The following is a 24984-nucleotide window of genomic DNA, read 5'->3' as shown; positions in this document are numbered from 1 at the left end:
CTGAAAACAGAAGATGGCAAAATATCACGCATGGTTTGAGTTGTTTTGCAAAAATATGTGAGTATATATAGAAAAGAAGATACCTCAGCATTTTTAACAGTGGCTTTCTAGGTATGGTAGGGTTTTGGTCATTTTTTATTTCTGCTTTATACTTTTCTATAGTGTTTGCCTGTTTGTAATCAGCATACTGCTTTATTTTTAGGAGTAAATGTAAGAGATGTACAGCATTCCTGAAAAATAAGCCATCTCTTCCCATGCAGGAAAAACACATATCCATTTTATTTCCCCAAACACCCTGGCCATACCTTTCAGAAAACTTACCACATTAAATCAGTTATTTGATTATTCTGTCTTGTTGGCTAAGAGATGAGCTCCTATAAGAGGAGTCGTTACTTTTTACTAAGACTGCATCTCTGTATTCAGCATGGGGAATGGCATGTTACTGATGCTCAATGGATTTTGAGTGGCTAGTTGGCTTTTTTACTTTCATTCATCCAGTGTCTTCTTTCTCCCATACATGGCTCTGGTTCAATTACCTTCACCTCTGCCAGGTGCCACAGTCTTTAAGATACTGTGAACAAAAGCTGAAATGTGCTCAGGCATCACGACAAAAACCAACTTGGGGTCAAAAAGATGGCATTTTGCAAAATCAGTTAAGACATACTAGGATCTCTCTCTCTGAATACTGGTTAACATATGTAACCATAACACTAATATAACGGGAGCTAAGGGAGCAGTAGAGCCAGGGGGAGTCGAAAGTACTTGATTTAGTAATGGAGGGTCTCTATGAGATGGGCAATTGAAGAGCCATGTTGGTTGAATTATAGCAAAGTGCTGATACCTTTCTGTTGTGCCTGTTTTGTATCAAGAGTAAAACCTGACAATTCCTAGCCTGTAACATGACTAGTGGAACTAAGATTTACATTGTGTAGTTTAGGTAGTTCATCTTACATAATTTTGGAGATTCACCTAAGTTTCTAAGAACAACAACCTTTTCACCTCCTCTAGGAAATTAGGGGGCTCATCTACTGCCTCCACATTCTACCCTCAATACTATTCTAATCCCTGATAGTGTTTCCAGGTGTAGAGATACACTTCCTTCCAGGAGAGGCTCCAGAATGTCTATATTTGAGGAAATAAGGGGGAAAATTCTGGTTGGAAATGGGAACTAGGGCACTCACCTCGAAACTACACACACACATAGCAAGGGTACTGCTTTACTCAGATAGTATTGGTTTTTATATGAGTAGTTCAGCAGCTAGGAGTACCAACTAGCTGCCTGAATTCATATCCTAATTCTGCTATTTAGTGGCTGTGGCATACTGGGTACCTTTCTTAACTTTCAGTGCCTATATTTTCCACTTGTGGAAACGCAAATAGCTACTACATCTCTAATAAGGTTGTGTGAGGAGTATGTGGGTCAATATCCAAACAGTCTCTAAAAAAGGGCCTGGCACATGGTAAATGCCATGTAAATGTTCACTTTTGATAATATTTACTTAGCTTTCATGTCATAAAAATTTTGTTTCGAAATCAATGTTTTAAAATGTTATATATATGCCCATATAATTATATATACACATATATTATATATATATTATATTAATCTTATAAAAACATAAAAAAACAGGTTGAAGATGATTATCAGGGAAGAAGCACAGAAAGTCCTTTCAAATACCCCTCGGTATCACACCATTCCCCTCTTTGTGCTATAGACATAGGAGGACTCTTTTTCAATTCTCTGTGCCTCTTCATGTCTCCAGTTAATTACCACTGCTACCAGAAACAATTCTTTCCCTCAGATCATAGCCTGGAACCTGTCGCCTGTCGTCTGTCACATGTCCATGGATGTCTGTAATTGATTTTGTACATCCCTTTGTCTCTATCTCAACCAACATCAACTCAATCATTGCCTCCCCCTGGAAATTATTTACTGAACAGGAAGATTCATGAAACATCTGTTGTATGTTACCATGTAATTCTTATAATCAATTCCTACTACTCTCCTCACCTGACTGGCACTGCATAGTTTCCTAGAAACTTGGGTATTTCCTAGATTGTATTTCTTTTTGAGATTCTATATGAAAGGGCCAAATTATTGAATATATATATTTTTTCAAATGTCATACCCATAAGTCCCAGAGCAAGGAAGTTTCTTTTAATATGTAAAAAGGTAATTTTCTTACGCTACATATTTAAAAGGTGGGAGAATTGCTTGGATAGTGGTTAACATGAACGTATATTTTCTAAATTCTTAGGTTGTGTGCAGGGATCACAATTAGGCACCCCGTCCATTAAGCCTCAGAGTTAATTTTAAAACCAACACATGGATATGATTAGATATGTACAGTGTCAAGGTAGGCAGACCAAACTGTTCGCAGACTGATGTGGGTTTTGACTATAAACTCTGCTAACATTAATAAGGTAGCTGAACAGAGGGGAGTCTGGCAGAAGCGGAACTCAAAAGAGGCACAGAGATGAAGACTGGCGTCTTACTCTAATTCCCAGCCATGAAGAAGCTGCCCTGAGAAACAGATGGAGGCGTCTGGCAGAGACAGCCTTACTGACAGACATATCCCGCCAGGTGTACTCTATCCTGAGTCCCTCGAACACTGGAAGCATCTAACTCTCCTTGCTCTGATTATGCGGTCATCGTCCAAGCCTCCGACTTAAGATTCCCATGTCGTTTTCCACAGTTACAGGATGGACTGGTCAGGCCAAATCAAGCATCCGTAAAAGTTATGTATCTTCTTTTAAAGTAATAATCTGTGAGACAAGTTTTTTTTCCAACGTCAGTCAGTATTTTCATGTCTTCGTTTCTAAATTTCAATAAAGAGAGCCAGACCGTGGGCTACAATAATTTCACTAAATGAATGTAATTAATGCCAAACTCCACACTGTTGTATGATGGGGTGACACTGGCAAAAGAGATGAAGAAGTCCCTGTAGGGAAATCTAATGTGGAATGTTCTGTGTAGCCAGAATTAAGGGTACTGTTGGATGAAAATATCCAAGAATTATTTCTATAAAATTTGTACCTTTGACATGGGAAGAATTCTAACAAATTTCAGATATATGAATTCTGTAAGATATCCCCACAACCAAAAGAAATGTTTTAGGATCAAAATAATAATTCACCATTGAATTACCTATTCTGCATTTTTCACTCATTTGTACCTCATAAGTGTGTATAGTAGCTACTAAATTCTAAGAGGTGTGCTAGACAGTTGGGCTGGAAACACAACATACATTCTCTTTGTCTGGGCTGGAAACACACATACATTCACTGTGTTTTGTATGGCCTAACATCACACTGAAGAGATGGCCTCTGACCAAACCATTACATCACATCAGGTCAACTGTTAATTGAGGTACACACCAAGGACAGGTTCAAGTGTTTGCCCTGTCCTGATTCTGTGAACCAGGCCACACCACACCTATCTTGAGATATGACAATCACAGCTGTGTTTTAATCTCCTCCACCTTCTCCTCTTTCCCCTGTTCTCCTTTCTGTCCTCTCCCCTTCATCTTTCTCTTTCTTGTTTGGCATGCAGCCTGCTTTTTGAAGACTCACCTCCAACACAATCATTTGTCAGGAGTATAATTTCCTTAAATAAATACGTCCTTAATATTTTCCAGGGGTTTGAAGGGCTTCACACATTCCACAGAATTTTTTTTTCCTTTTTTAAAAAAAGTTTTTTTAATGTTTATTTTATTTTTGAGAGAGAGAGAGAGAGAGAGAGAGAGACAGAGCATGAGCATGAGCATGAGCAGAGACAGAGGGAGACACAGAATCGGAAGCAGGCTCCAGGCTCTAAGCTGTCAGCACAGAGCCCAATGTGGTGCTCAAACTCACGAACTATGAGATCATGACCTGAGCCGAAGTTGGACGCTTAACCGACTGAGCCACCCAGGTGCCCCTAATTCATTTTTTTTTTAAACTGAGATCTTTAGCACCCAGTAAAAATCCAAAGACATATTCTAGGGAGTCCATAAAAATTGGGTCCTTCAGAAACACTACTCTCAATCTAAACAACCAATTCTACCCTTTGCCCTGAAGAAATTGCTCACCTAATAAAAATAAATACATGGAGCTAAATTGCAGAAACCAGTCTGTAATGTAATGCTATTTATATTCCTGGTGCAAACTGAAGACAACGATGAAATGGACTCCTATGAAAATGGACAGGATTACCAGGTTTTTCTTACATTCACATATTGAATACTGTATAACAACTGTATTACATAATCTGTATTTTTATATAGTATACAATCTGTATTATATAATATTATATAATCTGTTTCTGTATTATTACAATATCTGTATAATGTCACTTACTCAGCTCTTTATATTTAAAAAAAAAAGAATCAGGGGCGCCTGGGTGGCGCAGTCGGTTAAGCGTCCGACTTCAGCCAGGTCACGATCTTGCGGTCCGTGAGTTCGAGCCCCGCATCAGGCTCTGGGCTGATGGCTCAGAGCCTGGAGCCTGTTTCCGATTCTGTGTCTCCCTCTCTCTCTGCCCCTCCCCCGTTCATGCTCTGTCTCTCTCTGTCCCAAAAAAAATAAATAAACGTTGAAAAAAAATTTTAATTAAAAAAATAAATAAATAAATAAATAAATAAAAAAGAATCCAAAGTTCAAAAAATTGGCTTCCAATTCATCCCTGCTAGTATTGCTCTTTGTTGCCATAGAAAAGTTGTTGATTATACGCCAAAAAAAAAAAAAAAAATTGCACACTTCTTATTTTATTTTTTTTCAACGTTTATTTATTTTTGGGACAGAGAGAGACAGAGCATGAACGGGGGAGGGGCAGAGAGAGAGGGAGACACAGAATCGGAAACAGGCTCCAGGCTCCGAGCCATCAGCCCAGAGCCCGACGCGGGGCTCGAACTCACGGACCGTGAGATCGTGACCTGGCTGAAGTCGGACGCTTAACCGACTGCGCCACCCAGGCGCCCCGGCACACTTCTTATTTTAAATTACAAACAGCACTGAAACATGAACTAGAAGTCAAAGATTATTCAGAATGCCAGTTATTTAGAGATGTGAATCCACGGGGGAATTTTCTCTTCCATAATGGAGTTCCATTCAGTTTAGTTTGGGTAGATATGTTGAACTAGGAGGCTTGAAGAAAAGCACTGATGAAAAAAGACCTATCCCACCCTTACAGCTGCCCTTATGGCCTATTATTCCTGCTCCCGGGAACAGAACAGTAGCTAGGACCACTGAATGAGTATTTAATTCCTACTTAACTCTCCCCTAGGTATCGAGAAAGAAAGGTATGGTATGTTATTCGGATTCATAAAAGCCTTGAACCCGTTCCAGAGTCTGTAGATACCACAATGCTGAAAGTCTTAAAATTTTAACTCTAGGTAGCTCTCCTTACCTTAACACAGGACAACAATCTCTGGAAACCAGATTTTTCAGGTTCTTCTTCTGCTCCGGTTCTGACAATAAAACTTTCTTACAAAATATTGCTTCGTGCTATGCATGGATTTGGACTGTAGGTTAGAAAGTGGTTCACTTACCATGATAAATTAGATACAGACATTGCAGCAGTTTACAGAGGAGTCTTGTGGAACAGTCTTCTCTAGATTTCAGAATAGGGAACGAGTAGGTCAAGTAGACAAGACCACCGGGAATTCGCTGCTGGAATGATGCAGTTCAAGTTTGAAATAACCTATAAAGAAAAGAAATAAAATGATATCTATAGTACCCAGTCTGTATGACTTTTCACAAATGTATTTCACCCAGGTCAATAGTTTTGCCACGGTATAAGACACAGAAAAATACATTTTTCTTAAAATATAAGACATGTTATAAACCAAAGATAAAATTACATCGCCCATATGATAAGCTGAATGCTTTACCTTTAAAATAAGTTTAAAGATGAATACAGTGTTCATTCCCTGAAGGAGAGAACACAGGGAAAGAACAGAATGTGTTTTTAGAAGCACCAATTTTTTTCTCCATATGGTTAATCAGTTATGCTCTCTAAATTAGTTTTATATCCTTGTGATAAAAGGATCAAAACAAAGATCCTAATTGGCCACTGCACACATAAAAAAAAAAAAAACTCCCTGGCACAAATTATTATCATGTCCAAAACTGTAACAAAAAAATCATTCACTACTACCTCGGAGAAAATATGAATTCATACTGAGTAACTTGTGGGAGGTAAGCCTATACGTATTTACCTAACATTTCCACACACTTTTTATGAGTATCTACTCTATACTGTATCCCATGATCTTGAACCAAAATTGTCATAGGGTACAATTAAATCCATGGTACTATATTAATTAAGCAGTTTAGTTCAGGTCATTAATCCAGTACTGTTCAATTAAACAAACATTTAATGAGGATATACTATGTGCACGTATACTATCCTAGGTAGAGTTCAGGGATAGGGATGAATGACACATAAAGAAGGCATGTTTCTGCCTTCAAAGAATGTTTTATGTAAAAAATATGACTATAGGGGCACCTGGGTGACTACGTCAGTTAAGTGTCCGACTTCAGCTCAGGTCATGATCCCAGGGCTCATGAGTTCAAGCCCAGCATCGGGCTCTGTGCTGACAGCTCAGAGCCTGGAGCCCACTTTGGATTCTGTGTCTCCCTTTCTCTCTGCCCCTCCTCTGCTTGTGCTCTTTCTCTCAAAAATAAATAAACATTAAAAAAATATGATTATAATAAACTGGAGTAAGTGTTCTAATAAAGATTTACACAGAGTATATGGGAACAAGAAGAGAAGCTTTCAGCCCCATCATCGGTATTTAGGAAAAAAAAAAAAAAAAAAAAAAAAAAAACCAACACCCAAACTCAGAGTGGCTTAGAAAAGACCATTGATATTTCTCTCTCCTATAGACAAATCTTGAGTCTTAAGAAGTCCAGGCAGTTACGGCAATTCCATAAACACCAGAGAAGGAGGCTTCCCTCTTGTCATTCTACCATTCTCAACCTGTGGTCCCCTTCATGTTCCAAGTGGCTGTGAGCTCCAGAGAGTACCGGTGTCCTGGTCAGCAAGAAGGAAGAAGGAAAGAGGGATGCTTCCTAAAATCTACACATGCCATTTCTGCTTGCATTTCATTGGCCAGAGCTTAGTCATTTGGCCACTCTTCTTCTAAGGGAGATTGGCAAATGCAGCCATCATTTAGGCAGCCACAAACCAAGGTCCCTATTAGAAAATGGGGATAAAAGTGGGTACAGAGAAAACTAGCATTGTCTGCCATTATGTTTGTGACTCAATGACCTTTACCCACGATATTTTATCGTTCTGTACTTACTACAAAGTGACAAACAGGGGACAGAGGTGAGGTGCAATAAGACCATTGTTTGTTGGTAATTTTACATATTTTATATATAATTTTGAATATCAAACTTCTTCAGTTTTCTTAAATCCTTCATAGAACTAACAAACCATTTTGTGTGCCCTATTATTTATCAGACTCTAAGTACTAAGGATGCAAAAACTAATAAAATATGGTCTTTGCACATACAGAATTCACTGTCTGACATAGATGCCATCATGTAAAAAAATAAAACAAAGCAAAATGCACTCTGAAAATTGCTGTGTATTTACAAGGGTGTATGAGAAGCTATAGGGGGATAGAGAAAGACTAATTCTAATGGAGTCTAATTTTAATAGACCCCAGCTGCCAGTTAAGTAAGCAGTTATAAAATCTGTATCCTAAATTATCTCCTTACATGCCAAAAGAGGTTTTCAAGTCCACCCTGCCGTTGGTTAATTGTTAAGGCATATGGACTTACATCTACTAAGGACAGGGGAGCTCCAAATTCTGCTCCCAGAATTGGTAACTTCAAACTCTCAAGATCTGTATTATCTGATTCTTATCAAGAGTTTCGTTACCAAAAAAAGGAAAAAACAATGTATGTAATATTGTCTGAGGTAATTCATTCTAGATAATCTATTTTTTTAAATGTTTATTTATTTATTTTTGAGAGAGAGCAAGAACATGCTGTGGGGCAGGGGCAGAGAGAGAGGGTAACAGGATCCCAAGCAGGCTCTGCACTGTCAGCACAGAGCCTGATCTGAAGCTCAAACTCAGTAACAATGAGATCATGATCTAAACCAAAATCAAGAGTCGGATGCTTATCCAACTGAGCCACCCAAGTGCCCCTAGATAATCTTAGTTCTTAATTCTTAATTCTATTTTAGAGAGCCGTGTATCTGGATGTCATTATTTTAATATGTAACCAAATTACTTTCACTGAATTATACTTTGGGGTTTTGCCAAGAGTTTGCATTGAGGGGTATCATTAAAGATAATAATAAATTAACAAGCAAAATCTAGGCCTGTGAAATTAGCTATAAGGTTTAGTGGGATATTTGCCAACACAAAAATGTTGCCCTTATGTGCACTCAAAGCAAAAAATGTGTCAGATTTCAACACCAAGAAATTATTCTAAATTTCTTAATTGCTTTAATCCTACGGGGACATTATGCTTCTCTCTTTGCTTTAACTTATGGGAAGTTCTGCAACAAACTTGTCACTTTTCTTTAAGAATTATTCTTAGGCCTCAAGGTCTATATTTTTATCCTAACTTTTTCTTCCTTTTCTGGCAACTTTAATTTTTAATGTGTTTTTGATAAACACACATACATTATACAAACATATGCACATACTATATATGTGTAAATACCTATAAAACCCTCCCTAAGTCTTATTTAGAGTGACAAAGAATATAATCAAAGACCACGATTGCAGATTTATCTGTTTATGCAAAATGTAGGAATAACATGTAAAGAAATTTGATCCCAGGATCTTTGATCAAACCATTTCAAACTGTTAGTTTTGTAGGTCAAAATGGCCAAATAGTGTCAGTATAACTTCATATAACTGAAGAGTTCACCAAGGAAGGCAGCCTCTTCCTGTTCCCTTCAACCTGACTCAACTTGGGACAGGCTTCCTCCTGACTCGAGACCATTGACCTCTCTTTTCTTAGAGTGTTTACTACAGAAAACTTGCAATTGTAAATTCTTTCTCTGCCCCTTTGAGATATGAATCTATCAGCCTCTTGCCAGTTGTACAACCCAGGAACGTCTTTCTCAAGGACGGGGAGCCATCCATTGGAAATGTAACCATCAAAGGATATCATGCCTACCTCCCAGTCTCTGTGGGAGGGCAGGTGCCTCGCTTCAATAAGCACCAGTTAGCCAACACTGATGGCCTAATCACACTGCACAACCTCCTCCTAACATCCTCCACTGTTTTTCTACTGGTTCACTCTAGCACTTAAAAACCCTTCTGTCTTCTGTTCCAGCAGAATTGAGTTCAGTCTCACTCTCCTATTCCAAAATTTTGAATTAAGTTTTCCTTGCCTGTGGAACTCCGTCTGGCTTAATTTTTCTTTGGGAGGGTATTCTCTTTTTCTATCCCTTAAAGTTTAGGAAAGTTTCCTTACTTGCTGGCAATGTTGTTAAAAAGTGCAGTCTTTACTCAATGTCCTTTATCTGCAGTAGCTATTGACTTGGATTTTGATAAGTTTGTATTAAATGTGGATTAATAAAATAAATGTTAGAAAATTGCATTTTTCTTTTTTTTAATTTTTTAAGGTTTATTTATTTTTGAGAGAGAGAGGGAGCACACAAGCAGGAGAGGGGCAGAAAGAGAGGCAGACACAGAATCCAAAGCAGGCTCCAGGCTCTGAGCTGTCAGCAAAGAGCTCGACACAGGCCTTGAACTCACAAACTGTGAGATCGTGACCTTAGTCGAAGTCTGATACTTAACCGACTGAGCCACCCAGGTGCCCCCAAAATTGCATTTTTCTGATTTTAAACCTAGATGTTTGTAAGAATAAAATGTATGAACATAAAAAATCCATACTGATCATTCCTAATGATTATAATTATCACTCTGACATTCATTTTGATATTGTATCATCTTTTTTTTTTTATTTGCATCCTATAACTATCTCATTTATTTCTCCAAAGGAAGGTACCCACAAGGCACTCAAGAAAGTTCACTAAGTTTTATAATACAAACGAGACTATGATGTGATGTTTTCAAAGGCCTTGGAGGTAGACTTGTTATTCCCTTAAAAATGGCATTTAAATGACTCACTGCTTATCAATGAAATCTTTCCAGAGAAAACATCTTTAGGATCTTCAGGAGAGGTTAAATTTTCTGTTCACTTTGACGATTCACAATCTTTCAGTCTCCATACTTAAGTATGAATTTATAGCTTTCAGGCAAAATTCTAACATTACTAAGAGCCTCCACCCACCTCATTCTCACAAAGAAAGAGACTATATTTTCGTATTAGGGAAAACTTTTTAAAATGTATGGATTGATTTGACTTTGCCTGAATGCCCAGCCAGCATTGTAAGTTATAAGCGTAGGTACACCTGTTCTCTCGAGGTCACTCCTTCAGCACAATATTAAGGAAAACAGAATGTGAATTTAATAGAAGATCCCTCATTTAACATATTCATTAAAACTGCGAACCCTTGAACACAACAATGCATTACTGAGATTATATTTTACCCAAATAATGGGTTATTGACATTATGGCTTACCAAAATAAGTCTTTTAATCACTTCATTAGTGAATAAAATTTGGGGCTTCAAACCGAGCTGAAAAGAATACTACAATCTAACACGTTCATTTTGGTTATATAACATATAAGAATTTCTGTAAACTTATTTTCTTAAGCAAAGGAAGCATTTTCATAACGTAGTCCCATGAATACATGGATGATTTTGTATCTTTAAGATGTTAAAATTCCATGAAAATCAGTTTAAGTAACCTGCCATATAATAAGTATATGTTTTCATATACTTCATACTTAAAACAGACAACCTAAACAAATTACTTGGAAGAATGAAAATAATTAAAGTTTCTGACCATACGCCCTATTGAGTGTATATAAGCGGAGCACCCTTGCTTTGCCTAGAGAAAAGAGAGTTTAGGGCCCAAAGGGGATACTAAAATTATAGAATAATTTCAAAGTAGGTAAGACCAATGGTCCATTGAATTTCATTTAATTCCACTTAGAACATTATAACACCTAATGGGCATAAAGTGAAGAATAAAATGCATTAAGTATAGAAAACCCTTTTATACTAAAGACTCAAAATAAATGTTAGAAAAATAAATTATCAAGGAAATACTAGAATATTTTATTTTACATGGTGGTTTCCTTTTCATCGTCAAATCAAAGCCCTCTTCCTTGCTTTCTGGTTCCCGTATAAATGAATACCAATATTTCCCAACCTAGATTCCTGCTTCTTTGAGACTGTCTGCTCAAATGCTCACTCCTGTGCCCTGAGTATACTATAAAGTTCTGATTCTTCTCTGTGGCCTCATGTTTTCTTTCCTCTTTAATTTCAAGTATCCCAATTCTTCAAGGATCAATACAAGCTCCAAGATCCTATGAATTCTTGTCTCATAGTTTCAGGTTCTCTGATCTCCTCTCTTTCTTAACTAACATATCCAATTTACTAATTAAAATATATTGAGCATAAAAATGTGTATATCATTTTTCATGTATATTATCTTTACTTGCTTAAATAAACTAAGTTTACAAAGGTCAAAAATTATCTTTTATGTTCAAACTCCAAAGCATCTAGATAAATAGCAAGTACCCTCCAACTGTTAGTGATCTAACAGACAAAAATGTAATACTTTAGCAGCATTATGACTTTAATGACTGAAAAATAACAGTTCAAAAACTAAGGTGTTTTTTTTTATTCCCATATTTGTATTATGAATTTCAGGGCTTCTATAAATTTGGGAGGATATAAGTCAATCATTGGGGAAAGATATTATTTTTCTTATAAAAACTCTGATTTCATATAAAGACAAATTTTTAAACAAAATCAAACTAAGAGTTTGACTTTTCTCTTTATCATATATATGTTTCTCTAGAGATAAGATTTAAAAACAGGAGAGTGTTCTGCCTTGAATTTTAATAATTTCTATTACCTTGTCAATTTTAAAATAATAAATTTAGAGGCACCTAGGTGGCTTAGTCAGTTAATCATCTGACTTGATTTTGGCTCAGGTCATGATCTCATGGTTCACAGGACTGAGCCCCACATCAGGCTCTGAGCTGACAGTGCAGAGCCTGCTTGGGATTCTGTCTCTCCCTCTCTCTCTGCCCCTCCCCCACTGGCACTCTCTCTCAAAATAAACTTAAAAAGTAAATAAAATAGTAAATGTAGGCATACAGAGAAAAATCAAATGGATATACAATGTTGATAAATAGTTCTCCCTTTTCCATCCTCTGTCCCAGGCATCCAGTCACTTCCCTTCACAACTACTGTTACTCCCAGTATTTTTATCCTCATAGGGATACTCTATGGATTTCTATCTATACCAAACTATGCCTATCTATCTCCTCATCTACCTATCTATCCATCTACTTGGTTTTCACAAAATGGTAGCCTATTATACACACTTTCTTCTGCACCTTGATATAATCATATGCCTATATACAATATTTCCCTATCAACACACACATAGAGATGCTTCATTACCTTTAAGAGTTGTAAATAATTTCATTGAATGGATTTATCCTAATTTATTAGCCTATCTCATACTGAAGGAGATTTAGTTTACTTCTGATACTGGCAATTACATGCAATGCTGCAGTGTATATATCCTTATATATACGATACAATGTAGATGCGTGTTTGTGCATAAATACCTGGAAGTAAAATTTTTGGGTCAAATCTATGCATATTTTTAATTTTGAAGAAACTGGTGGTAGGTTGCCTTTCATAGAAGGTGTACCAATTTATATTCCTACCAGCAATGTTTAAGCTTGATCATTCTGGCATTCTGGGTGTCTAGAATATCAATAAACCTGGTAGGTTTCACAAACACACTCTCTGAAGTGTATTCATGGTCCAAGCCAGAAATACTGTTCCACACATCCAGTTAGTTACTAAGCCTCGTTGAGCCTACCTCCGTGATATCTTTAGAATATGTCCATTCTTCTCCATTCATACTACCTGTGTCCAGTATCTTCTCATGCTCGCATAATAACGATGACCTTATAAGTGGTCCCATTTCTAGTTCAGCTTTCATCTAAAACTTTCTTCTGCAGCACACTACAGGCTGAGGGCTCCTCAGGGGATGTAATCATTTTCTAAGTAAGAGCAGAATACAGAGGCAGGCATGGTCACTTCAGAAAACCCTCGGTGTGACTTCCAGATGTGCTTCTTGCTAACTTCTGGCCTCAGGAAAATTGAGTACATTCCCTTGCTTGTTTATTTTTAAGATAGAAATGTTAATAGTACTTATAGGTCATAGTGAGAAGTAAAAAAAAAAAAATGCATGAAAAGACTTAATATTGCCTGGCACATAGCAAGAGTTCAAGAAATGATAATGGCAATGATGATGATAACAATGAGGGAGAATAAGAAGGAGAAGGAGACTGTGATGATAATAAACTTGCCCCAATATCCATTAGCTGCTCTATTTGCCTTCACATTAAAGCCCCAATTCCTTGATATAGTTTATAAGACTCATGATGATTTAACATCTCCTTTCCTTCCCACCTTCCCTTCTCCTCACCACCCTTTCCCAACCCAGCCCCTCACTCTATTTCAGCTAAAAGGATTTGCATTTTCCCAAATTCACCTGTGTCTCTAGTTTACACAGCATTCACATGCTAGTCCCATTGCATGTTACACACATATCCTTTCCTCTTCTGCTGGGCTAACTTCCAAATCATTACAACTCAACATAGACCGTGTTTTGCCCAAAATTTCCTAATCCTTGGTAGACACAGCCCCCTATGCCCTCTTATAACACCTTTTATGAATGCATGAAGGTGTTTAAAACCAGTGGTTTAATATTTTAATGCAGGTCTGTATTTCCCTCTAGATCGTAAGTTCCTTGAAGACAGACAGCATGTCTCAATATAACCTAGTAAACCCAAGGCCTAGCATAGTGCCTGAGACAAAGAACGTACTCAATAAATGTTTGCTGAAAAAAAAATATCTGAAATTGAGAAATGTAAAATTCTACAAAATGCTGAAAAGCGGTGTCTCTTTTCCTTTTGAATTATAAAAATATTATTTAACTTTTTAGTCACATTTATGAGTTCCAAATTTTTAAAACATTGTTACGTTTAAAAATAATTTTGGGGGGCACCTGGGTGGCTCAGTTGTTTGAGCGTCTGACTTGATTTTGGCTCAGGCCATGATTTCATGGTTCCTGGGATTGAGTCCTGCATGGGCTGCATGTGCTGTCAGCGCAGAGCCTGCTTGGGATTCTCTCTCCCCCACCCCCCGCCCCGCTTGCGCTCCCTCTCAAAAAAATAAACCTAAAAAAATAATAATTTTTATGTTTTGAAACTTGCATATTAATTATGGAATATTAATTATGGAAATCTGGTAGAAGTCATCCCATTTTTCAAATCTGTTTTGTTTCTCAATTTTGTCCAGAATATAAATTCATAGTAAATATGTAAACTAACATCTTTGTTTGGATATGCAAAATAGGGCCAAACAATCCTGATATTCTAGTAACTTTAGCAGCCATCACACAAAGTTTCCAATAGGACACAAACATATGTTTCTCTAGAACAAAGGAGCGGTTAAGGTCAGCATGGATGCAGAAGTTCCTTCCAAGTTGTTTTTACACATACTGATGTCCAGCCTGAAAATTCAGTCTTTGGAGAGGACAGAGAAACCCCATGTATTAAAACTTGAGATCCGCACAGATGGTGGCCCTGGAGACAAGCTGGTGCAAGGCTTTATGTGCCCTGTCACTGTAGAGCAGCTGTCGTCTTACTTATATGAGAGCCATTTCATGGGAGGTATTAGTATTCAATTGAGCATGCCAGTAATTGGTCTAAAAGCATTTATCACTGAGATTGGGCTATATTTATGATTATCATAAGTACCCACTTCAGAAATATCCCCTATGTTCAAATTACAGAAAGTATTTACCAGAGCCAGAGAAATAAAGGGTTATGGGCCTTACAGTAATTCTTAAATAAGTTACCACACTAAACGAAGACCACCTGAAAGCAATTTAGGGTTGTTTTCTTCAGAATACTGTCATAACTTTCTGAGAATAAAATCGTTTTATTTTTCTATGAACTACAAAGACAGCTTTCCCACCCGTGCTTTTGTGCTCTGATCTCAATTTCTGTTGAACTGTAAAGCAATCGGCAGCTTCTCTGTGGCCTGGATCTTTCATCTCTACCTCTTCCCGGTCTTTTTCCTCTGTGTTCCCGATTCTACACAACTTTGCTTTGCCTCAGGTATGACTTCCAACTAGCCCTTTCTCTACCCTTCACTGACCAGCTCCACACTGTTCCTCCACATCCACTGCCTTGCCCTTTTCACCACATAATTTTGCTTTCTGGTTTTTATTCCAATATTCTTATCACCAGTCAACTGGCAGATATGTAACTACTAATTCCAACAGCCTCCGTCAGACTCCACTCTCCTCTGTCCACTTGTTCTGGATGCTCCTTCTCTGACTTCCAGGATGCTGAAGCATCCTCACTCCCCTAAGCCTCTCTGTTCTTCGCTGATCCATCATCATTCTCCCATTTCCTTTCTGTGGATATTCTCCAAAGTTCTGTCTAATGTGACTTTCCCAGTAGATAATTCTAATTCACAGATTTCCATGGACCTCATCTTTGTTTCCCTGACTTCCAGAACCATCTTTCCTAATGATTTATTCAATAGCTGCCAAATTTTGCTTTTGTTTTTGTTTTACTGCTCAGTAATATCTCTTTAAGCCATTGTCTCCTTTTTATCCCTACCACCACCACCCACATTCAAGCCCTTACTGTCTTTTGTCTTGACCAGCTTTTTTTTCCCCTCAGATTTTTAAAGCATCTAAAAATAATTAACTAATGAAAGCATATTTTAAAATCTTAAGAGTGGCCCAACAACCAACATACCAAATGAAAAAAAAAGTTGGATTTTTTTTAATGTTTATTAATTTTGAGAGAGAAAGAGAGAGCACCAGCAGGGGAGGTGCAGAGACAGAGAGAGAGAGAGAGAGAGAGAGAGAGAGAGAGAGAGAGACAGAGAGAGACAGAGAGAGAGAGAGAGAGACAGAGAGAGAGAGAGACAGAGATAGAGAGAGAGAGAGAGAGAGAGAGAGAGAGAATCTGAAGCAGGCTCCACTGTCAGCACAGAGACTGACCCGGGGCTCTAATCTCATGAACCTGTGAGAGCATGACCTGAGCCGAAATCAAGTCGGATGCTTTACCAACTGAGCCACCCAGGCAACCCCCCAAAAGAGTTTTAAAACGTTCTTTAGACAATTTTTTTCTTATGGATATATATATTTTTTTAATTGAAGTACAGTTGACACATGATTCAACCACTCTGCACTTCACCCTGTGCTCACCACCAGGGCTGCTACCATCTGTCACCATACAATGCTTTTACAGTATCACCGACTATATTCCCTAGGCTGTGCCTTTATTCTCTGGACAGTTTAAAACCTTTCGTGTTTGATAAGCAGCATGTCCGTGTTTGGAAAACAGGCACTCCCACAGCCCTGAGCACTCGTGTTCCGTGGCACACGGTTTACAAACCTCTGGCTGGAAACTGGTGCTTTGGCCTTGACACTTGTCTCTGACCCCTAATCCATATCACAAATTAATTTTATCAAGGCAAGGCACTTATACACACAAACTCCTTGTTTATAAATACTCATTCCAAGTAAACAGACATTCCATGGAAATTTTACACTTGGGATCCTCTTCCATATGGCCTGTCCTCCGTTTTCTGGCTTGTCTACATTCACGTTGGGTTATTACTGTTCAGTGAATTTGTTTCCACCCTCTACTGAAGGCCTAGCACGGCCTCTGAACGCTGGAACTAGTCAAACACATTCAATTGAATTCTCAGTGCAAAACTCAAGTTTTTCAGGTGTACATTATTGTGCTCAAGGGTAGCACTAAATAAACGAAGCTTTTAAAAAGTATGATATAGCTAAACCGACTCGTGTTTATAGAATTTTATAATAAACTTTGATGAGTCACTTAAGGTTCAATCCCATGTGGAAAGCCCAGCCGAAAGGATTGCCAAAACTCAGTTTAATTAAAAACAGAAAGAAAGCAGCAGCTTTTTATTTCCCCTAAATATATGTTTCAAGGAAAAAAGTATCTTAGGTACGCTTAATGAATCTTCCTGTACTCTCAGAGCAGAAGCACTTACGCATTTAGAAGTAACTTGGGAGAAGTGAGGACAAGCAGCCATGGATGGACACAAGGCATTTGAGGAATGTCATATACACTTGTTGCTGTTTCTTCCCCGGAGGCTTTTCAGGCGCTGCTTCAAGGCCCTTCACCATGCAGCTGGGGTCACCTCGTTGATCCTCATATCAAGTTACCCCACCCTTTCTGTTTCCTAAGGCCTGGCTACACTTGTGCCTGGTTCCTCCCCAAATAATTCTGCCTGTTTGTGCAGAATGAACACACTGACCGTTATGTTCCCATTTCTAGCAAAGTCTGTCCCTTACCTGTCCAGAAATTATACTTGTCCTGTAGAGTCCAGCTCAGATATCAATAAGCCTATAGAAAATTGGTAGAATTGTATCTTTCTCATGACGTAAGTATTTCTATTGCAATATTTACCATACTCCACTTGTGTTATGGCTTACTCATCTGCTACAGGTGAGTACTATATGTTAGTAATATGTTAATTAACTACTTAAAAAATAGTTCTTGACTTAAGAAACATGGAATTTGAAGTTTCTGGACACAGGAGTAGGGGAGCACCCTTGCATTATAACAACTGCACAGATAACCAGGGAGAAGACATAGTAATATTTATTTACAATGTCTTTATTCGTGGATAACACTTTAGAATAATTACAAAAGCAAAAAAATACAATATTATTTATTCATGTATCTGGGTCCCACTGATTCCTTAAAAGTAGTAATTGTACCTTGCATTTTTTTCTTCATCCCTCTACTGAATAACATAGTTTATTATCTAGGATAAACAGCCAATAAATATCTGTTAAATTGATTTTAGCTGAACTGTTACATTATTATGGTCATGCAAATTATTGATTTTTCTTCTAACAATGAAGGCATCTGCATAAGAGACACTCAAGCAATCATATAAGAAAAAGCAGCCTACTTCCAAGAGAAGAAACTTAAAAGGGAAGAGTGTCCCTGAAATAATCACTAGTCAGCCCCTACATGTAGGCAATACCTATTTCTTAGGGAACAGGGCATCCTGGAGTGACACATTTTTCACAGCCACAAATACAAGGAAAATATGTGCATGTCACTCTGTGCTTACGCAAGTATTTTCTTCTTCTGGACATTACTTGAAAAGATACAACATAAACAAAATCAATTCACTTCTCTTAAACAAGTCCTTTCAATGAGCCTGAAAAAGAATGGACCTTTCCCCAAGAGCTTTTGATTTTCAATTTGCAGGGACAGACATACTTAATTAAAACTGAAACCTGAAGGAACTTCCACATTTTGGAGCTCAACAAAAAGTGCCTCTAAACATCAGAGTATCACTGATGATTCAAAGCCACAGTCTGTGATGCCACACAGCCCCCTCTCGAGGGATAATGTCACTACCAATGAATTAGGGATGAAAATATAGCCAGATAGCCATACTGAGATGAAAAGCAAAAAAAACATTTTCTTAGCTTGTCATGCAAACTTTCTTCACAGCAGCACCTACTCAATAATTTCTTCATCAGCTCTTTATTTTACTAAATAAAAATTAACTCAAATCTCAACCGTAACTCCTTCTGTTCTTGTAAGACTTCACCCCCCAAAGAAATGAACTGTCAGAAATTATGACTTCTTGCGTAATGACTGAATGCTTGCTTTGTCAGCCAAAGCTTAGGATTTGAGAACCATGCAATATGAAATTTACTCTTCTACATTAACTTTAAGGACCCCGGGTGTTCAGAGTTACCTAGGTTTTAGTTTAACATCAACTTTACATTTTCACTTAAAAACTGTATCAGCCTATCTTTGGAGGCATAATGCCCTGGCTTTTTTCATATTCTCCAAAGATAACATTCATTTTTAAAAAGCCAAATTTTATCAAGAGAATTGGTATTAATGGAAACATGTTAGCTACCTCTGTCAATAATTTTCTGTTTTTCACTGACAAAAACCACTGCAAGCTCATTACCAAGAAGATGCTTCCTCTACAATCTTCAAATGCTGCTGTCTGCATCGTTGTTAAATCTTCTGTACCATTCCAGACTTGAAGTTGAAACTTGACTTCTTTGCCAAATGATCCAATTCTTTCATCTTCTTCTTCAGATCTTCAAAAGTATGTAGTGCCTTCAGTGGCATCTACATGGTTTCAAAGTTTAGGATTATCTATCCACTGCATGAGATACTTTCCTAGGTTTCAAACAGACCATACTATCCTTGAGTAACTCAATGAAGCTTTCCAAAACCAGCACCATAATGTTGTTTTGAATTTTCTCACAAGCATAAAAAAAAACCTATCCATTATTGATGAAGGTATATGCATGACCAAGCTTATGTTTCTTATGTGTTCACCTCACTCAATATATTTTATACATCTAATACTCCTTTCTAATGCATGGCATTTCCTAGACCTCTCGTGCTCACCAACTTTTTTCACAAGCTCTTCCATTTCCTTAGAAAACAATGACATGATCTTGTGGAAAACTGCTGAGCTATATGACAGAAGAACACTCTGCATCCTTCTACACGGATTCACCTACGACTCAAACATTTCCATTGTTGCACTTATATAAACCTGTTATGGTCGAATTTCTATTTGGATAGTAAATTTGGGGTGGAAATTTCTGCATAATGTTATAGCAAATATTTTGCTAGCAAGAGTTCAGATAGTGAGGGCTATTTGTATTGTACAAATACATGTGTTAACTGGTCTCTAATTTAGAATCTTTGAATGAGAAACATTTCCCAACTCCTAGTTCCTCCTAGTGCTGATCAGAATTAATTGCCAACAATTAGGATATCTTATTATAGTTTCTGCACATTTCTGATTTCATTCACTGACATACATGTTTTGAGTACCTATTACGTGTCAGACAGTATGGGGGGGGGTAAGAAAATGAATAAAATGTGCTCCCACCTCTCAAAGATGTTGCAGCACTGTAGAAGTAGACAAAAAGAAATACAGAAATGCAATACGAGTTACAGGAATCATGACAAACATTCTTACAATACAGCTGAGGCACAAAGAGAAACACAGATGTTTGCTCACAAGGAGGCTGATCTCAGCAAAGCGTTCTTTCCGAAGAGGACACTTGACAGAACTTTTGAAAGGTGCAGTGGGTACAGCAATAGCCAAGACACACAGGAGGTGTGGAAGAGCATAAAGAGCATGAAATTCAAGGTAATAACACACTGGGTCTTAGAGCAGTGGAGACGAGGGGTTCATAGTAAAAGGGAAGAATGGAAAGGGATTAGTAGATCATGAAGGGCCTTGTACTCACACAGGTAATTCCTGTCATGCAGAAATGTGATTGTTGACCATAACACGTTATATACAGAATTCTACCTTTCATGCATCAGCTGACTAAATCTTCCTGTTCACAGCTTCCATTGGGAGGAAGGCCAGCATCCACAGCATCCACTCTCCACCCCAGTAGTAGGTCAAAAAAATGGGAGCTAGAGGTCACTGCACCCTGACCTCTGGGGGATTAGGAGAGGATCAACAGCTGGTAGGAATGATGTGTCTGCTACAGACACTTAAGGACTGCACATATCTTTACCTCAACCTTGAGGTACCAACCTCCTGCTAAGCAGGAAACTCCAGTCTCTGGGGACATTTCCATGCACTCTTTTTTTTTTTTTTTTTTTAATGTTTATTTATTATGGAGAGACAGAGCATGAGCATGGGAGGGGCAGAGAGAGAGGGAGACACAGAATCTGAAGCAGGCTCCAGCCTCCAAGCTGTCAGCACAGACCCCGATGCGGGGCTCGAACTTACAAACCAGGAGATCATGACCCAAGCTGAAGTCGGACGCTTAACCAACTGAGCCACCCAGGCGTCCCTCCATGCACTCTTAAAGTTGCCTAGTTCTGTGCAGGGTAAGAAATGTGGGAAACTCCCAGTGATTTTTAGCTCTTTGATAATGGAACACACTCATTTTATAACATGTAAGTTAATTTTTGAACTATGGCCATCTCACTCAAAAACATTACCAGAAATTTACTGGGTAAGGATGAAAAGGAAAGCCTATACCCAGAAATTTGAGTTTTGCAGCGGGCATTGGTTATTTGCTGTGTCTAACTCAGGCAAACTACCAGACCTCTCGGTCATCAGTTTCCTCACTTCTTCACGAAGTTGTTGTAAAGATTAAGCAAGTTTAATACATGAAAAACTTGAAATACCTTGATAATACCTTGAAACATGTAAAGAACTCAATCAATCCTAGATGCTTTCATCATGAGCTTCTCCAATGTTTGTTGCTCTTTCTTCTAGCAAAAGTTTCAATTTCCCTCTAGGAATATATCCTCCCTAAATCTCCCGTGGTTTGGATGCAGGCCAATCAACATGTTTCAATACACTAGCAATGGTGACTGGTTCATGAATAGGCACACAGCCCAGTAACAATGGGATAACATGAAACTCTTAAGGCGGAGGTTTGGAGTTCCTTGTTTTCTTTCTGCTGTCCCTTAAAGCTGAGAAGTTGTAAGGCTGCAATGGCAGCCACTGTCTTGCTATCACATTTAACCTGAGCCTGGAGCCAACACAATGGAAGGCAGAACTGAAGGAGGAAAGAAACCAATTCCTATTGACATAATTCATTCCAGATCCATTCTCTTTTTTCATCAGTTCCATTTTCCTTAAGCAATTTGGGTGGAGTCTCCCCTTACTTGAAATCAAAAGAATATTCCATAATAAAGAAATTATCCTAGAAGCTGTAAAGAGCCACTGAAGGAGTTTAAGGAAGGAAGGAAGTTGAATATCATTCTAGCAGCATTGGGGAGACCTGGTTAAAGAGTCTGACAGAAGGCAGGAAGACAAATCAGGAGAAAATTTTAACAATCTATGTAAGAACTGATGAGGACCTAAAACAAGGTAGCTGGAATGAAGACAGTGTGGTGGAAGAAAAGCGAAGGATATTCAATGACCAGCTTTGCAGAATGAAGAAAAGCAAGGAGTCTAGGGTGACTCCCAGACTTCTCACTTTGTTGACTTGGTGGATGATGAGGCCATTTATCTGGATAGGAAATCCAGAAGGTGGAGTAATATTTAAGGGAGAAAAATGAATTGAGGTTTTGACATGTTGAGTGTCAGGTGCCTGTGACATAAGTATGTAGACATATTAAGAAGGCAATCAGACATGCCAATCAGACACCTGGGCAAAACGTCTGGCATGGAGCTTTATAGGTAGGCAATAATTCATGGAATGGCTTGAAGCTTCGGGCATTGGTGAGTTAACAAACACAGCGTGTATAGAAGAGGACCGTGCCCAGAATCATGAGGACATAAATCACTAGGGGCAAAGAAAGAGAATCCAGTGAAAGGCAGAGGGGAAACAGTCAGAGGAAGAGGAGGAGAACCAGGAGATACCATGTCACAGAGCCAGAGGAAGAAGTTTTCAGGGAGCAAGACATCAACAGCATGACACGTGGCCTGGAGGTCAGGTAATAAAGAGCACTTCTTTCCTTTGCTGTAACACTTCAAGTGAAGGCAGAAGCAGACATGAAGAATTTCACAGAATTGATGTGAAGTGAGGAAGCAGAGAGATTTAGAGGGGACTGCACGTTTGAAAGCCTTGGTTTCAAGTAAAAGGAGGGACACAGCAGGAGTTTGCCTTTAATGTTTGAAAACAAACACTAGAAGGTGGAGGGAAATCTGATTTATAGCATCTGCTGATTCCTCTCATGTAAACCATTCCCCGATAGAGAGGTGATTTGAATCACATGGCATTAAGGAAAGCAGGGCTGGGAAGAGGGGCTCACATCAGCTCTCAGGAGCCATGCTGGTGTGGCTGGCTCCAGCACCCACATGAACTAGGGAAAACAATCTGGATGTGGGGTACAAAGTGTGCGGAAAGAGCTAGCAGAGGGAAAAGCTAACAATATATAAAAATGGATAAAGAAGCAACAAAGAAAATTCTTGAAGAGCACAGGTCAAAACCGGATGGAAAGATAAACTTAGTACAGAAAAAGAAGAAAACCTCCTCTGAAGTTGGGTGTAGATAGAGGAACAGTTTTAAGTACAAAAATGGGAAATTGTGGTAATTATAACTAAGAGATGTCACAGCTTCTAATTCCTTTGAGAAGTAGAAGGCAAGGTCATTTGGTTAGCAATCAGGTGGCAATGGCCTTTCAGAGGATAGAAGAGGTCATATGAGGAATGGGAGGATATGGGACCAGAGGCAAGTACTAAATACATGTGTGTATGCATGCACACATGCATATTTGATATTCCTGTCTTCCCCCACTAGACTGAAGTTCCCTTAGAGAAATGAGGCTATCTTATTTATCTTCATTTCCCTGATATATATTCAAGATCATTTGGTTTTCTTTTAGTATTATTATCTGTTGGTAGGTAAGTATATAGGTAGATTGGCTGAGCAAATAAACAAGGAAAAACATAGGCGTTTCTAAAAGGAAGTACTATTTTAAAGGTATTTATAGGGGACACAGTCAGTGGTATGGTAATGTCATTGTAAGGTGACAGGTAGATGGTAGCTGCACTCGTAGTGAGCACAACATACTGTATAGAGTTGACAAACCACTATGTCGCACACCTGAAACTAAGGTAACATTCTGTGTCAACTATTCTCAAATAAAAAAAATAAAGAAAAATAAACTTGAAAAAAAGGAGGTACTATTTTATATGTCTTTCATTTCCCAATCACATTCAAATCCCATTCAACTGAATTTAAGTATTATATTTATAGTATCTGTTGTTGTCACAGACGTACTGGAGCACCTATATGGAGAATGGTGACCTTAGTCCCGAGGTATAATTTTAAGTCAAGGTGGTAGTTGTAATGTAGGTAGGTGGTGTCTGTAGATGATATAAAAAATACTAGAATCCACACACTCCCTGCTTTTTACGGAATATGTACAACCAAAGTTTCAGTAGCAGCAGTTAAAATACCGTCAATGCTCTAGAGTCAGATAAACCCTGTAACCTTAGATCTATCACTTAGTGTCTTTATCCACTGTGTTTATATTTGCTTATTTCTGCAGTATGAATAATGTAAGTTTACCTAATGTATCTTTGAGATCACAGTGAGATTTGCTATAAGTGTTTTGCAAATATCAGTAAATGTTGAATAAAAACAGAGCCTTTAGGAGAAAAAGTTTGAGATTTCTAAAATTGTAGCAGGTAGAACAAATTTATAGCAATTTAATCCAGCTGTGTTCCTTAGTGCTTATGCTCTTTATTAATGCATTAATTAATTCTTTTGACACATATTTAAATGCTATTAAACGATAAGCACTGTTCTATGTGCCAGTAACATAGCAGGAAACAAGGAACAAAAGTGCTATCCTCATGTGGTTCAGATCCTAGTGGTACAAAAAAAAAAAAAACCCACCAAGAACCCAGCATTAACAAAATAATAAAGGGTTATATGATATAAAAAAAAGAATAAATGCAAGGAAGAAAAATAAAGCAAAATAAAGGAGCAGTGGGTGATGGGGGCTAGGCTACTATTTTGGATATGGTGGTCTGGGAAGGCCTCTATAAGAGGTGATATCTGGACAGAAAATATAAAAGGGAATAATTTAATTTCCTTCCTAAACTACTCATTGGTTCTTCATTTATTATGTATTAGTTTGGATCTTGAGAGACTGTTTTAAAGTTTTTATCAAAAATAAAAGTAGGGGATGCAGTGGCTCAGGTAAAATTTCTAAAGCATATTATTACTCACAGCTTTGCTTTTTAAATGGAATGAAATAAAGATAATTTCAGTGCTTCCTGGTGGCTTGCAGTGGCCGATCATTATTATGATCCATTTAAATCAAAAGCAGTTTTTCCTTTTCCCTGCCTGACAACGGCTCCAATCACAACCTATCAGT

General features: G+C 38.0%; 1 protein-coding gene across 2 annotated transcripts in view; it reads right to left on the bottom strand.

Annotated features, from left to right (window-relative positions):
- OXR1 (oxidation resistance 1) overlaps positions 1 to 24984 on the bottom strand; it is a 463965-nt gene that overhangs the window by 373998 nt on the left and 64983 nt on the right. For both annotated transcript variants that reach the window (XM_043601587.1, XM_043601589.1), the window contains exon 2: positions 5529 to 5680. In XM_043601587.1, coding sequence (XP_043457522.1) covers positions 5529 to 5551 — 23 coding nt within the window. In that variant the 5' untranslated portion in view covers positions 5552 to 5680. The remainder of the gene's footprint in view (positions 1 to 5528; positions 5681 to 24984) is intronic.

The sequence above is a fragment of the Prionailurus bengalensis genome, chromosome F2 (assembly GCF_016509475.1).
Source record: "Prionailurus bengalensis isolate Pbe53 chromosome F2, Fcat_Pben_1.1_paternal_pri, whole genome shotgun sequence".
NCBI classification, from domain to species: Eukaryota; Metazoa; Chordata; class Mammalia; order Carnivora; family Felidae; genus Prionailurus; species Prionailurus bengalensis.
The sequence above is the reverse complement of the archived record's forward strand: the minus strand, read 5'-3'. Positions and strand labels throughout refer to the sequence as shown.